The sequence below is a fragment of the Onychostruthus taczanowskii genome, unplaced genomic scaffold (genome assembly GCF_017590055.1).
Source record: "Onychostruthus taczanowskii isolate IOZ18803 unplaced genomic scaffold, ASM1759005v1 scaffold6, whole genome shotgun sequence".
Classification (NCBI taxonomy): Eukaryota; Metazoa; Chordata; class Aves; order Passeriformes; family Passeridae; genus Onychostruthus; species Onychostruthus taczanowskii.
Window position 1 is genome coordinate 1,185,314 of NW_024503679.1, and position 16,132 is coordinate 1,201,445.

General features: G+C 41.7%; 1 protein-coding gene across 5 annotated transcripts in view; it reads left to right on the top strand.

The window, feature by feature from the left end:
* Positions 1-16,132, top strand: part of MYO9A (myosin IXA) — a 173,147-nt gene that overhangs the window by 70,719 nt on the left and 86,296 nt on the right. For all 5 annotated transcript variants that reach the window (XM_041418455.1, XM_041418456.1, XM_041418457.1 and 2 more), the window contains exons 7-9: positions 3,541-3,638; positions 5,642-5,768; positions 13,320-13,409. In XM_041418455.1, the coding sequence (XP_041274389.1) occupies positions 3,541-3,638; positions 5,642-5,768; positions 13,320-13,409 (315 nt within the window). The remainder of the gene's footprint in view (positions 1-3,540; positions 3,639-5,641; positions 5,769-13,319; positions 13,410-16,132) is intronic.

A 16,132-nucleotide genomic window follows, 5' to 3' on the forward strand; every position in this document is an offset into this window, starting at 1 on the left:
CCCTCTCAGTTTTAGAAAAGTAAGGGGGTTTTCATTCCTTCCTGATGGAATACGTGATGGTGTATGGAAATTGTGATGTGACAGCAATGTGAAAATTGAAATTCCATTCCAATAAAACAGCAAATCAGGGTCTTGAAGCCCCAAGAGATGCATCAGTTCATGCTGGTTGTAGTGGTGTATCTGCTCTCCAGCTTCCAGGAAAAAACAGACAAACCCAAAAACATCCCCCCAGCCATCTGTGACAAAATCAAATCCTGATATTGTTCAGAATGCAGAAACAATTCCTTCTCCAAAAATACTTCTGCTGACATGATCATCCTTTCCAAATGGTTTGTCCCAAAAAAGGGAATGGTGAAACTTCTCCCCCTTCCCCGGCTTCTCCTGCTCTGGGTGTCTGTGTGTCCCATGGTGCTCCCCGTCGGTGTGTCCTGCATGTGGAAGCATGTTTGGCATCAGCTGCTTGTCCTTCCTGCAAGTTTTCTGTGTGCTTGATGATTGCCAAAGTCTTGCTGATGCATCTGGAAGAGTAAGAGGTGATCTGGGAAAGAGCTGGGATTCACTCGGGCTAAACAAGTGTCTTAACAGCAACATTTCCCTGCAGATCCTTAGGAGAGGAGGAGGGAATTTCCCTCACAAGGTTAAAAATATTGAATATTGGATTGGCATCCTTAATCCATCAGCATCCATAGGGGCCCTGCAGGAGCAGGGAGTGATGAGCAGATGCTGTTCTAGACCTTAATACCCTTTTATAAGTTGGAAAGCCCTTAATTGCTTTAGGAATGGGTTGGGACAATTTGCTGAAGGAATTAAAATTAAAACAACCCCAAAATTTCGTACCTTCTCCTGGCATGACCAAGAACACCCTGCCAGCCTGGGGACTGCCATGTCTGTGCCCTTATTCTGTGCAACAAAACCATGTGTTATTACCATTTGGCTGTTTATTTGCTGATTTATTTAGGATAATTTTATTTGGGATCATTTTCTGTGACAGTCCTGTTTGCTTCAGTTGATTGTTCACTCTTAAGCCTACCCTGGTCTTCTCCCCATACCCATGGACTCAACCTGCTGCAGACACCAAGTTTATAAAGGAACTCTGTTTTATCCTCTTTAAATTTTCCATGGAAATCCATGGATTGCTTCGATGTGACTGTAGGAAGCAGGGGACTCACTTTTGCTGGGAAACTAATTGCTCTGGCAGGATATTAACAGCAAGTTAGGTCTGTGGGGATGGACTTTGTGATGCTTGTCTGCTCTAATATCAAGGACACTCCTCTATTTTATAATTATCCTTCATTTATCATCCATTAGGAAGCGGTTCCGTGCTGGAACACTGCAGAGAGCATCCGCTTTTAAGCAGAGAATTTGCTAAAAGTCTTTCCATGCGGATTAATGAGTCGGGCAATTGTTATGTAAATCGTTAATTAAATTGCCTTCGGCGTAGATTGTGCTGCTTCGGAGTCGTCCGGGGTATTTTGCTGTTGACTCGTGACTTAATTTTGGAGGAATGATGCCAGAAAATGAAAATGTCTCCTGGAATGTGGAGTGCCACTAAAAGCACCACTTGGTGTCTTTAAAAAAAGCCTTAAAGCTGCCTAATTTGCTGGATTTGTGGGTGTGTTGTTGTCCTGCCAAGTCCAGGTCGTGCCAGAAGGAGGGTGGGAAGTTCTGCTGAGTTCTCAGTGCAAGAGCAGTGGCTGAGGAAGGCAGGCTTGGAGCTTAGGAGGGACAAGGTCTTGCCCTGAGGTTTTATGGTGAATAATCAGTGCTGGTGCCTTTGGTGTCCCTGCTCTTGGTGATGTCGTTGTTGTGTCCCTTTAGGTGGCTCTGGAGCAAGGTTGTTTCTGATTAGCTCCTAATGGAAGGTGAAAATGCGCTTTTCTAATAACTGTTTCCTAAAACAGGCTGGTATTTTCTCCTGGAATTTCAATCCCTGCCTTCATTGATGCTCTGCATGGTTTTAAGTGATTTTACTGTTCAACAGCTCCAAATTCACTTTGCCCATGGAGCATTAACTTGTCCCTGAGGACAATTGATAAAAAAATTTCGATTTTCTTGTCCAATTGCACTTCTTTGGCTTTTAGTGCAGTTGTGTGGATGTCTCCTATGTTGCAATAAATATTTTAAATATGTAAACAATATAATAAATAATAATATAAACATTTAAATATAGAAATAATATAGATAAATATATATCTTAAATAAGGGTTTTCCACTCTAATTGTAACTATGCCTGTAATGATTCTCTGGAGTGGGATGAAGAACTTCGTTGATATGGTTGTGAAGCTTTAAATGCTGTAAACCACAAAGCTGATATATTATAAAATAACTTCATTCTGTATATTCTGTATTTATGCTTAATCTTCTGTAATATCAGTGAGTACAAGTGGCTTTTCAATGATTTACATAACCCTATTTAATACAGTCTTTCCTAATTATTTGTGCAAATTTTTTTGCAGATTTGCTTGTGTGATAAATATGATGTTCAGGAAATTATGAAAATAAATTATGTGCATTCAGCTGCTTAATTAATTCCAACTGCAGCTACAATTTTTATTTGTATTATTTTAATAAACTTTTAATAGACTTTTATAGAATTTTTATTTCTATTTACTTACACTTGGATTAACTTGTTGAAACTCTCTAATTACTTGTAGAAAGTCTTGATTTAAGTGTTAATAAAATAGTCTGAGGTTTAAAATAGCATAATATTGTGTGATACACAATAAATTAATTTTGATTTATAGATGGGTAGTTTTTATAGGCAGCAATGGGTAGAATATTAAATATAAGCTAGGAAGGCAGAGAGAAGAATAAATAATCCATGGAAGGCCTACAGTTAGCCAAAGCAGAAGATATTTGGCCATATTAATGGTTTATATATTAATTTAAAGAGCATTTATGTTTCTTAAATATTGGTGCAGGACAACTTTGTTTGGATCTGGAGTGTCACTGGATTTTTCCAAACACGTCAGTGACTGATATCAAGCAAAAACAAAACTGTTCAGGCACGTGAGCCTCCAAGAAGTATAAAATATCCTGGATCTCAGATTCTCCCAATTTTGTAATAACTTCTACGTGTTTCAAATAAAGTTTCTGAGAAATATATTTTAAGATTTGCCTTTCCCACACAGGATTTAATGCACTGATCATTTACATGAAGTTATCTGAATTCTATTTAAAAACTGAATTTCCCTCCTTAGGTATAGGGCTGAATGTAGAATGAACTGCCTGTAAATGTAGAACAGATTTCGTCTTGTTGTTATTTCCCATCCTTTTTGCGTAGGGTCACACTGACCAACTCTCACATACTGTTGGAATGAGGTGGCTCACCTCTTTCCTTAGAGGTTAAACCTGGGAAACGAGGATATATCTCCAGAAAATATTAGCCAGAAATGTTGTATTTCCAGTGCCAGGTTGGAAATGTTGCTGATAAAAGACCTGGAGATCACTCAGTGATATTTACAGAGCGCTGACTTGGCCATCTGGACCTGATGTGGTGTTAATTGTGTCAGTGCTTCCTCTGTGTGTTTGATCCAACAGGATTGTTTCTCCGTGGAAGGGGAGGACCTGAAGCACGACTTTGAGCGGCTGCAACTCGCCATGGAGATGGTGGGGTTTCTGCCCAAGACACGCAGACAGTGAGTTTATTTTCCATTTTAATAGCTTGGAGATCATCCTGGTTAATGCCACCTCCACTGGCAGGACATTGTCCAGAGATGCTGTGGCTGCCCCATCCCTGGAGGTGTCCCAGGCCAGGTTGGACAGGGCTTGGAACAACCTGGGATAGTGGAAGGTGTCCCTGCCATGGCAGGATGGAGCCAGATGAGTTTAAGTCCCTTCCAACCCAAACCATTCTGTGATTCCATGATCATTGCTGTACTGAATAATTCTCTTCATGCAAATGGAGCGTTGGCAGGAGTTGACATCTTGAAGTATTTCTCAAGTGTTCGTGAATAATCACGCCTCACTCTGCATGTCATGAATCCAGAGCTTGGTTTAATCAGAAGTCCTCATTATCCCTCATGAAACTTAACCCTTTGTGTGCAATTCTAGGTCTGTAGATGCATTTCCAACTGGCCTTTTTCACTAATGCACTGGACATGCTGGTTTGAAAACTGGACTTTAGCTGGGTTGCAACACCACTGTCACCATGGAATTAGAGGGTTCCTAAGGGTCATCTCCAACCAAACCTACAAAATAATCTCTCCTGTGTTGATTTTTGGCTTGAAAGGCTTGAGTAAGTTGGGAAGAACTTGACAAAAAAAATTACTTCAAAGATATTTTCACACAGCTGAGAAATTTTGAGAGCTCGTTCTTTATCCCTCACTTGTAACAAATCAATTATGAAATTAAAACTGATTTTTCTCTAACTTCCCCACACACGTGGATAAACCCAAGGATCCAGACTTGTGTGAATGTGTTCTGTGTCAGGGGCTGCTTTATCAGGCTTCAGGACAAGGTTTGTCTAAAGCCTGTTGAGGGGTTTAATTGCCTGAGCAAAGCAATCAAGAAGTGTCAGGACTGAGCAAAGTCGGGTGATGCAGTAAATTCTCACTTCTGATTTACTGTGCAATGATTTTTCTTGGCACACAAGTTTCTCCTGGTGAATTTTGCATGTCAAAAATAAAGTGGATTCTTCACTACACGAGCAGATTTATTTTGCTTGGCGTTATACAACTGCAGTACAAATAAGAACCACCTTCAGCTGAGATACAGGGAGTATGTTTTAAATACTACTCTACTTTTAAAAGTAATTTCTTTATAGCAAAATATGGGGTTTCACCTTTGTGGAAACAGCAAAGAGAAATTTTTATAAAATTGCATCCTGAAATTCACAACAAGGAGTCAGTATCCCTGTTTTGGAGATAAGGGAGGATTTGGAGAGGTGAAGGTGTGCTGTCCAGACAAGCTGGTGGCATAGCTAGGAATCACGTTTGGGTTTATTCATTTTTAGCTCCCAATGGAGTGTAGAATTAGGGACAAACAGGATTTATAGCTGAAGTCAGACATGACTTAGGAGTTGGGCTTGATGAACCTTGTGGATGCCTTCTAACTCAGGATATGCTTTGAGTGTCTGATCCTATTTTTTTTTAGAGGGGAGATAACTTAAAAATGACCAAATTCCCTTCAAAACAGAAAAATTGGTTGGATAAATTTCTTTGAAGTTTAACATCTTTTCTTTGTTTCAGTTGCTTAGATATTATAAAAGCATTTATGCTGTTTTGTACAGTCTTTTGTTCCTGGCTGGGACTAGATCCAAAAAGGTGACAAAAAAATGTGACCCAGGAGAGTAAGAGGGATCACCTGCATGGCCACACCCACTCTACCCTTTAATTTAGGAAATTGCATGATAAATAATTAATCTAGATACCAAGATTACTGGAGGATTTCTATTTTTCTTACAACACGGACTGTAATTTTGTAACTGGGGATTTGATGTGTTAAAGAATTTTCAAGGCAACTGTATGGATGCAAGTTTGGTACTTGACTAAATGAAAATCTTTTTGACATGAGGCAAAGTGGATTCTTTGCATTGAAAATTAGAAGAATGAGCCAAAGAGGGTCATGGCCCTTGGGGGTGAAATTTGCTACTTCATTCACTTTATGGAAAACTGAGTGAAAATGAATTGTCTCTATTTAGGATTTTCTCTCTGCTGTCGGCGATCCTGCATCTGGGGAACATCCGGTACAAAAAGAAGACCTACAGGGATGACTCCATCGATATCTGCAACCCTGAAATACTTCCTGTTGTGTCAGAGCTGCTGGAGGTAAGGCTCTGCTTTCCCTCCTGAAACTTTCACACCAAACAAGCCACCTCTGATACAGGACACAAAACAGGTGCAATTTATTTCCAGTTTTACTAAAGAGTAAGCTTGTCACCATCATATTTTGTGAAAAATCTCTTTGCCCAGGATTCTTCTCCTGGGAAGCTGAGAAGCCTCAGAGAAAAATGAAAATAATAATTATCTGATTTGGTTCTCCTGTGTTTTGCTGCTTTGGAATGTGTTTGGACAGTGTTTACCAACTAGTGATTGTTTCACTGGTTTTATGTGAATTGTTTTTGACTTATTAGCCAATTACAGCCAAGCTGCGTCAGACTCTGGAAAGAGTCACGAGTTGCATTTAGTATCTTTCTAGCCTTCTGTCTGTATCCTTTCTGTATTCTTTAGTATAGTTTAATACAGTTTTAGTATAGTATTCTTTAATATAATATAGTTTATTCAATAATAAATTAGCCTTCTAAGAGCATGGAGTCAGATTCATCATTTCCTCGCCTTCGCTGGGGGCACACAAATACAAGTTTTTGTATGTTTCCATTCTTATGGGCTGTTCATGTTTGCCAGGGAAAAGGTAAGGAACTTCTTTTAAAAGGTTTTTCATGGAAGGATTTTGCCCCTACTCTTCAGCTTCAGGTTTCATTGACTGAAAATCCTCTTTCTGTGATTAAATGTGTAAGGTTGCAGGGTCTAGATGCCAAGCAATCCTGCTGTCCAACATGGCATTGTCTTCAACTGCCAGCCATCAGCTGGTGCTCCTCAAATCTGTCCCAAAGTCTGTCTGAGGAACTCAAGCAGTTGTACAACCATAGCCCCATGTTTTTGTTCTGTGCTGGCTGTAGGAGGTGCTGAGCTTCCTCGCTGTGTTTTTTTTCTGTTACTACCTGCCAGATTCCACAAGGGAATATGTAGGCCCATCTCACCCCTCTAGTCCCTATTTATGGGCCTGTTATGGAGTTCTTTGGTGCATCTATTGATTATCTGCTGTTTAGGACCTGATACCTTGGCCTCTGTGAGCCTCTGTTGTGCTGGTGTCCCTTGGGAAGGGTTTGTAGGACTCCACCTGGCTGGCCCAGGCCTCGGCCAGTAAATCAGTGCAAAAGCATTAAATGAGTTCTTAGGAGATCTGCTCTGTCAGCCCAAGCAGGTTACGAAGCTGTGGTACTTCTTTTCTTGAGAAAAGTCTTGAATGAGCCAACTTGTCCTACTAACCTTCAGGAGCTGAGCTCAAAAACCTCCTGACATAGATTGAGGTGGCCAGAATCTCCCCTTGCTGCACTTGAAATGCTCTAAACCTCTTGCAACTGAACTGTTTTTCTTGTAATTGATTATAGCAACAATTATCTTTACTCTTTTGTACTCCCTGGATGGTCTGGAAAATGAATTTGTGCTGATTTTATGGTGGAATCAGAACGCAACTTGTTCTTTTGTGTTACACATGGTGCTCTTCCCATTAATTCCATTAAATAACTGTTGTGTTATCTCCCTACCTACAGAACTTGGGAATTGGCTCTCAGGGATTTTCATAGCACTTCATTAATACTTTGAATTTAGGGAGGGGAAAGCTTCTGTAAAATATGTTTTGAGCAGCTGGATGCTCTTTGTATCTTGGCATTGGAAATTGCAGAAATAAACAGAAGGAAAATATAAGTGGGGAGCAGAATGTTGTTGATTTTACCATGTTAAATGTGGCCAAGTCAGTTAAGTAATTGTTTTTTAAAAAAGTTTTGAGTAAGAGAGTGACTTAGAGAGCTGAAAAAGTTCCAGGCTTTGGGTCTTTGCCTTTGCAAACAAACCCTTTTGCAACATCTGCATGTGGGGAGGTCGTGGGGTGGTTTTCATACATGATTATGTGAAATGAAGCATTGGCTGAGCCATGTCAATCCAACGGTGCCTTAATGCCCTGAGCTGGAACAGCACCCCCAGGTAGTGTCAACAAGATGTAAAAATCAATAAATGGATTTGTTTTTCACCATTAAAAAAAAAACCAACCCTAACCACGGAGATCTGATGTATCTATCTGAGCAAACTGATAGATTTCTGGTCATCTTAGTAATTCTTTTTGCAAATTAAATGACCATCTAAACATAAAATGCTTGTTAATTAGATTGGGACAATGCTTGCTGCATTGAGGTAGGATCTGATGAAATGCATCACTGAGTTTGGGAAGTGATGTTGTTTGTCCCTTAAGTTGCATTTAGGTGAGAATTGATCCAAGGAACTGGAAGCATTTGCTGCCTGCAATAGGCCTTTCAATAGACCCACTGAAATCAGCTGAAATAAAGCAAATAATCTCATTTTCAGACTTGATTTATCTTTATGAAATGCCACATTTCGCTTTGCAGACCTCAACAGATGTTGCTGCTTATTCAGGTTTGACCCAAAGGAACAACCAAAGGTTTCAAACAGATGATGCATCATTACAAAGAGCAGCCACAACTCCTTATTCATTACAGCTTTCCACATTAAGTGCAATGAGTTCTACTCAGCCAGAGATTTAAAATACTGGTTAAAACATTTGACACTTAGTATTTTGTCTCATTTGGGTAATTACTTTATTACATTCTTTTTTTCTTTGTGGTCACTGAACAGTTTTGCTTTTCCCATTGTTGCTGAAATTATGAATTGGCTTGAAGAAGTTGTTAATCCCCTCTCCAATCTTGGCATTAGACACTAATAACTGAAAAATCATCTCAGAATAAAAGTAATATGAGTTGACAGAGAGCTGAACTTCCTTTCCTGTGGTCACTGGCTGTTTGGTGGTACTGACTGGAGCACAGCAAAGGGATGGAAGAAACTGTGATCTGATACTTCCTTATCCTGGGGCAACTTCTGGGTTGATCTTTATACTGAAATGACTCATTGGATTTTTCAGTCAAGAATTTGACACAGAAAAGAGAAGGAAAAAATCCAACTGGAGCTGCATTGGCCATCTCTGAGAGCAGCCAAGAGGGGATGCAGAGATGCTCCAGCATGGCCTCCATGGGGATGTAGCCTCCAAGGGCAGGAGGGGAACCACCAGCCTGGTTGAAATTAAAAACTTAGGCAAAATTAGGGTCTTCTCCCACTGCAAAGGGGAATCTGCCCCAGATTTTCGTGAGCTGGTTGGTTTGTGTTGGGATCTCTAATGATAACTGGGGGAACTCCCCTGCTGCACCAGTTAATGCAACACCACTGCACAACTATCCTCCCTCTGTATAATGAGGTTTGTGTCCCTATAAAATGAAGCTAATAGAGAGATTTTTTGAAGGAATCTGGGAAGAGATGATGATCTGCAATGGATTTGCTTTTTAGATATCAACAACCCCATCCAATATATTTTTGCTTTATTAAACCATCCAGAGCAGCGTTTGTTGAAACTGCAATATAGGATTTTGGCCAGACTCTGCAGATCATTGTTTCATTTACAGTAAAATCCCTGATTCCATTTTTTTTTTTCAGGAATAGACATAGTGTGTGGATTATGTGATGCTTTTGGCAGATTTTTCAGGGCCTTTGTTTAAACTCTGCTGAAATGCTGTGCTGGGGAGTGATGTCAAAGCTGCCTGATGGATCAAGCAGACGTGGAGTCCTGTGCAAGCACTGCAAATATCCCAGGGCCTGAGTGGAAATCGCAGAGGCTTGTGTAAAACTTTGTGTTTCTGGGGGAAAAGCTTGGAAAAGCTCATTTGTGGGCTTATTAATAAAAATAATATATTACAGATTATGTAGTTGACCTTAAAAGACACTTTTTGTTTTCCATTGGAACAGTAGGAACGTTTTAATTGTGTGTGTTTACTAAAATGGGAAATTATTTCCATGGGTGGAGCATTGAGGGAGGAGATAAATCTGTCTTTGTTCATTTTGTATTCAGTTTTTAGGTTTAGGTAACCAATGCAATACCTAACCTCAATGCAAATAAAGGTAAATAAAGTTATCAAGTGCCCTAAATTAGTTTTGCTGGATTTCCCAGTGCACATTTGTGTTTGGAGCTGAAGTTGGCCTCTCCAGGAGATTTATGTGCTCAAGTTCTTCCTCCACTAAAAAATGGCCTTCAGTTTCCCTGAGGGATCCCACAGACACTGGGGCTCCTCCTGTGATAAATGTCTTGGAAATTAATTGGGGAGGGGATGAGGATTATGGAGCAGACAGTGCTTGCTTCCAGTTTTTTCTTCTGGATTTATTTTTCAGATGATGTTTTGTAGAATCACAGAATGATTAGGGTTGGAAGTGACCTCCAAAGTTCATCTGGTCCAACATCCCTGCAATGAGTAGGGATATCATCGTTAGATGCAAAATTTTGAGCCATAATTGGAGTCAGAAAACTTCAGAGAATCACAGAATATGCTGAGTTGGAAGGGATCCACAAATACCTTTGAGTGTAACTTCACAGACACAAGCCCTGCACAGACACTCCAGCAATCCCACCTTGTGCCTGAGAGAATTGTCCAAACACTCCCTAAGCTGTGGAGCCTTGGGACCCTGAGCATTCCCTGGAGAGCCTGCTCAGTGCCCAACCACCCTCTGGGGGAAGAGCCCAAACCTCCCTAACACAGCTCCAGCCATTCCCTCTCATCCTTTCTAACTCTGGTTATTTGAAAGAAATAATCTGAGGAAAAGGTTCAGCTCTTTTCCAAGAAGAGCTGGTAGAAATCTGAATTTATTTTCCTTTACTCCACACGAGGCATCTTTAGAGCGAGCACTCAGCACTGTAATCCCTTTCTCATATATGGAGGGAGAGACAAAACCTGATGCTTTCTTGTTCTCAGCTGGAAATGGTTCATTTTTCTTCAGCTGCTCTAACATAATATCCCAGAATTACTGGAGGAACAGTCTCTGCCTGCCTTGGCTCCAGCCCAGCCTTGCTGGCTCCCTGCTCTGCTGACGTTCCCAGCTGTGGCACTGCTGGTCACCCCTCACTGGCTCATGGAGTTGAGGCCTCCAGCCCTCCCTGGGCCCACTTGTGGCAACCAAGTCTTAAATCTGCATTTTGTCCCTGTAATTAAGATCTAAACTCCTGCAGGCCATGTTTAAGAGGGAGAGCAGGCCATGGCTTAAAGGAAGCACCAGGAAGCAAAAATCCATGAAATGGGACTCAAGAGTGAAACTCCTAGGGCACAAAGTAAAGAAATAAGTGGTGTTCTCCTTTTTGCTGCTCTGCACCAATGGGTGTTCCTATTTTAGTGTTTCACACTTACTGGAGGAGGTAGTGTAGGATGTGGGGAAGCTGTAAGTACCTCCATGTCCTTAGTCATCAGCACGTGCTGAGTTTTTATTTAGAAAGCCCCAGTGGCTCCTCCCTGGCATCAGGAGTCAGCTGCTTTCACGCTGTGACCTTGAATGCAGATTAGGATGATTTGTTTGCACCCGTGGTGCTCATCAGAGGTGATGAAGGAATCAAGACCAAGCTCCACTGGGTGGTAATTGCAGGCAGGGGCCTGGGGAGATGCAGGGATTCCCATCCTTGCCAAGAGTGTTTTTGTACAAGCAGATGATTTAATGGGGTCTCCACAGGTCAGGAGAAGGATGCACATCCACAGATTCCCTTAATCCAGAAAGCAAGGAGGGAAAGAACCAGAGTGACCATGAGATGGGGATGGTGAGGGATGGCGTGGGTAGTTGTTTAAATTGCTTAAAATCCCTGTGTTTGCTGACAAATCTGGGACTTGGAAGTGTTTACGTTGTTGAGGAATATTTCTTTGGACTGTTTTGATTAGGAACCATCTGACACCCCTCTGCCTTGTTGCCTTGGATAATTAAAAAAAGCCAGCATGCTGGCTGTGGGTTTGCAGCATTCCTGAAGGGGGATAATGGATGGTGTGAAACTCACTTTTGTTCCAAGTTGTGCAGTTGAGGGAGAGAAGCTGATGGTCCCACAGTCAAGAGCTGCTGGAAAAGTGTCCACAGAGCCGAAAATTATAAAATCACATATTTTGGTGAATGTAGAAGAATAGAAACCAAATGTGGAATCTTGCCTTGGCTCTCTGGATGAACCAGAAGAATTATTTTTTTCCCTGCTTGATTTTGAAAGGTAAAATCGAATTGTAGGAACTGGGGGGTCCTGAGTAGTGCTGAGCACTAAAGAAATGAACCTTGAAGTGTCATTTCCAGTGATAGAGACCTTGCTGGCAGGTGACATCATATACAGATGACTTGATGTATTCTGATTTCCACAGCAACAAGTTCTTGTTGCAGGAAGAATCAGTTGTATAAAAACTCCCTGGGTTTTATCAGGGAGAATCCCATAATGGTTGTTTTGGCATAAGGAGATTTTTGTGCAGAAGGGCATCATTATTGCTAGGGTTTGTGAGATTCCTGACCTTTCACTGTCTTGTTTGCATTTCCTCTTCATACTAATTCCTGGATTAAACCCTTAAGTCAAAGTACGTACATAGAGTTGTTTTGGTTGGAAAAAACCTCTAAGATCATTGAATTCAATTGATAGACCTCTGTGTTTCCCATTTTCCTTGTCAAATCATAAATGGTTTCCCTGTGATAAAAATATGGCCTTGGATGGCTTCAGAAATGTGGATTTTGAACAATCAGAGATGTCCAGAGGAGGTCTGGTGCCTGCCTGGAGTCCTTCAGGTCGGATAAGCAGTTTGTAGAGACTTCAGTGTAGCTTATCTGTATCAATCCACATCCATTAATTATGAGCTCCAAGATTTTCACCCAGATTCATGATGTCTTTTTTGACTTGGAAATTTGGTGAATATCAGTCAATGACTCAAAGTCTTTATTTCTAAGTGATTTATTCTGGGAGAGAGGACACCTTCTGAATTCCTCAAAGTAAGAGGGTCTTGAAGCTGATTGGGAAAGTGGCTTTTCCCCAACAGCTGCAGGTACTACTTAATTTGTCAGCACTGTTTTCCTCATTGCTGAAGTGTCTGTGTTTGCACAACTGAGTTTTGTTCTGCAGACCTGTGAGGGCTGATTAGAGACTGTCACCTCGCCAGGAACTGGGGCTTTAGGGAGTAAACATCCAGTGCCAACAGCAGAGTAAATATCAGGTGCTTTTCCAAGGGTTTCTTCCTCCTTCTGACTCCTCCCCACCCTTAAAAGCATGAAAGAAAACCTCCTTCACTTGGATATCTCTGAAACTGATGACACTTCTTGGCTTATTCTAGAGTAATTTGTATGATTTCATCTTGACAACACTGGAAAGTTGACTTATTTTGCCAAGAGAAAGTGTGGGAGGGAGGAGGCACACTGGGAATAAGGAAACCAATGGGAAATTGCTACAACTGGGATGTCTGAATGCAGAAAATCAGGTTCCTTTGAATACCCTGGTGTTAGGTTTCTGATGCTGGGTTTATGTGCTGAGTTGGCTCCTCCCAATGGCATGTTTTTACCCATTGAACTTAACTCTGCAAGGGCTGGCAAAAGTGTTTTTTGTTTTTTTGTTTTTTTTTTTTAACTAAATTTTGATCTTTGAATGTGTTTGCACTGATTTTTTTTTTCTTTTTTTTTTTTTTTAGTTTAAATGTTAGCAATTTTTTTTTACTGGATTTAAAATAAAAAAAATCACTAAAATAATCATTAATATCTGTACTTTTGTTCTAGGTGAAAGAAGAGATGCTGTTTGAGGCCCTGGTGACCAGAAAGACAGTGACAGTGGGAGAGAAGCTGATCTTACCATACAAATTGGCAGAGGTCAGTACATGATGTTTGTTATTAAAAAGCAACTCTTGGAATGGTTTTCAATACTCTGAGATGCACACTCAGAGTTTCTTTCAATTTTTATTTATTTATGTCAAAATAATGTAGGAGAAGCTAATGGGTGTCCTAATCTAGGAAATTATTGACTTTTCTTCTATTCCATTCCTGGAAGTACTTTATTCTGATGGTTTGTAAGTGCTTTAATGATTTGTGGTTGTGTGAGAGTTGTCCAAAGCAGAGCTGTGCATTGCTGAGTGTGAGTGTGAGTGCAGGTGTGTGTTCACCTCCAGATGTCATTCCTTGAGCTGGAGAACTGACTCCACAGCAGAGTGCTGACCCAAGACTCCAGGAAATTTTTACTGCCTTCTTGAGTGCCTGTGTTAGTGTGGTTCTTGTATGGCAGGAGCTGCAGATCTCCATAGGAGATTCCCAGTAGCTTTTCCTCAGACCCCTCAAAACCTGGGCCCTTGTGGATGCTTTGGAGCAGCCACAAATCCATCAGCTTCTCTCAGACTCCAGTGTAGTTATATGGGATCTTCAGGAATTCTGAATTCTATTCTGTGGCTCGTAAAGAGAAACTTTTTTTTTCTCTTATATTCTTCAAAATACATAAGTTCTGTTTTGCTGAACTGCTTGTTTTGTCTATTTCTGCCTCTAATCTTCTTGTATCCCCCAGATTATGAACACTGAGCATCACACCACACTTGGTCCCTCCATTCCCTCTTGTTGTAGGGTTGTGTGAGAATTTAGAGCACCTTGAATAGCATCTTGAGCAGCCTGTTGTGTCACAAATAGCTAAACACATCACGTTGTCACTGGGGATCACCTGGAGATATTTTGACTCCTTTTTCTGTGAGGGGAAAAAAAGTATATTTTCTCCCACTTTCAGGGTGTGTTTAAGCTCAGTAACTGTTACTGAGCTTTAATCTTTAGAAATGAAGTCTTGCCTTTGTGCAAAGGTGAAATGTGCCCTAACAAAGGGCACACAAGGGCTCTCTGGGTCTTTGTGATGGACATTTAATGTGGTGTTTCTACTTTTTTCCTTCATCTTGGGCACAGACTTAAAAAAAATGGCTAGAAAAGTTTAGAACTGAGCTATAACTACCCTTCTGCTGGAGGGTTCTTAGAATATCATAGAGTGGGCTGGGTTGGCAGGGACCCTAAGGGTGATCTTGTTCCAAGCTCCTGCCATGGGCAGGGACACCTACCACTGGACCAACTTGCTCCAAGCCCCATCCAACCTGGGCTGGAACACTTCCAGGGGTGGGACAGCCACAGTTTCTCTAATCTATCTGTGCCAGAGCCTCATCACCCTCACAGCCAACAAATTCTTCCCAATATTCCATCTAATTCTACTTTCAGTAGGATTGAAGCCATTCTCAGTCAGTTTGAAGCAATTCCCTCTTGTCTTGTCCCTCCAGGCCCTTATCCCAAGTCCCTTTCCAGCTCTCCTGTAGCCCCTTAGGGCCCTGGAGCCTTCTCTTCTCCAGGCTGAACAATCTCAGTTCTCTCAGCCTTTCCTCACACCAGAGCTGCTCCATTCCTCTGATCATCCTGGTGCCCCCTCTGGACTTTCTCCAGCAGCTCCATGTCCTTCCTGTGCTGGGCTCCAGGGCTCTGGGGCAGCTTTGCAGGTGGGGTCTCACCTGAGCAGGACAGAGGGGCAAAATCCCCTCCCTTGACCTTCTGCCCAACATCTGCAGTGTATTGACACTGCTGGGAACAGTCTTACCTTGATGCTCTTTCTGGTGAGTTGAACTAGAATGGCTCAGCATGATTTTCTCAAGTGCTTTCCCAAATGTTTTTGGTGATATGGCTGCTCCCAAATCCCAGGTATCCCCTTGGAAAGGTTTATCACCAGTAGAAGAAAGGAAAGATCAGGGTGTGGTGGCTGTGGGGGAAGGCAAGGGGAACAAGGCTCCTTTGGGAATGGTTGATGTGATCTCCATGACAAAATCATTTGGGAGAAGCTGTGAATTGTGTTAAGATAAGCACCTCCCATGCTTTTTGTTTACCTCCTTACATCATCAGCATCCTGACCACCAAATTTAATCCAGCAGTGATCTTGCTCTGGGGGCAGGTTCACTGCTCACACAGCAGAATTTGAGATGCTCCAACTTGAACCTCCCCATGGTAAGAGGCCTTCTCCTGGTCTTTCTCTGGCTCAGGGAGTAGGAGGAGTGACTTAAATTCAGATCTGTCTGAATCAGGGAGGAAGAATGGGATTCATTTGACATTTGGGACTTCACAAAGACTACTGATGTCTGATAATCCCCACTCATGACTCACTGGGCTCTTGGGAATCAACGGGCTGGTTATTCCTGTGTGGTTAACAAAGGAGCATTATAGTTGGCTCAAACGGATGGAGCCATTGAGGGTTTGAGGATTTGCAGACATGGGTCTCCCACCACGACCTCTGTAGCTCATGGGCAGCTGCCTTTCCTGATGGATACAGCAGCTATTTTATTCTTCAGATGCCTGTGGGTTTTTTCATAGTTTGGTACACTGAAATTTTCAGTGGAGTTTGTCTGGAAAAGACTGCTCCACAGGCTCTCACAAAAAGGATTGCATAATGTCATTTTGGCATGTCCTTTCTTCTTTACACCATCAAGAAGAGCAGATTGGATCTACCAGTCTTCAGGTTGCAACAGAGGTGGTAGATGGTAGATTCCCTGGAAATGTCCAAGACCAGGTTGGATGGGGCTTGCCCATGGCGT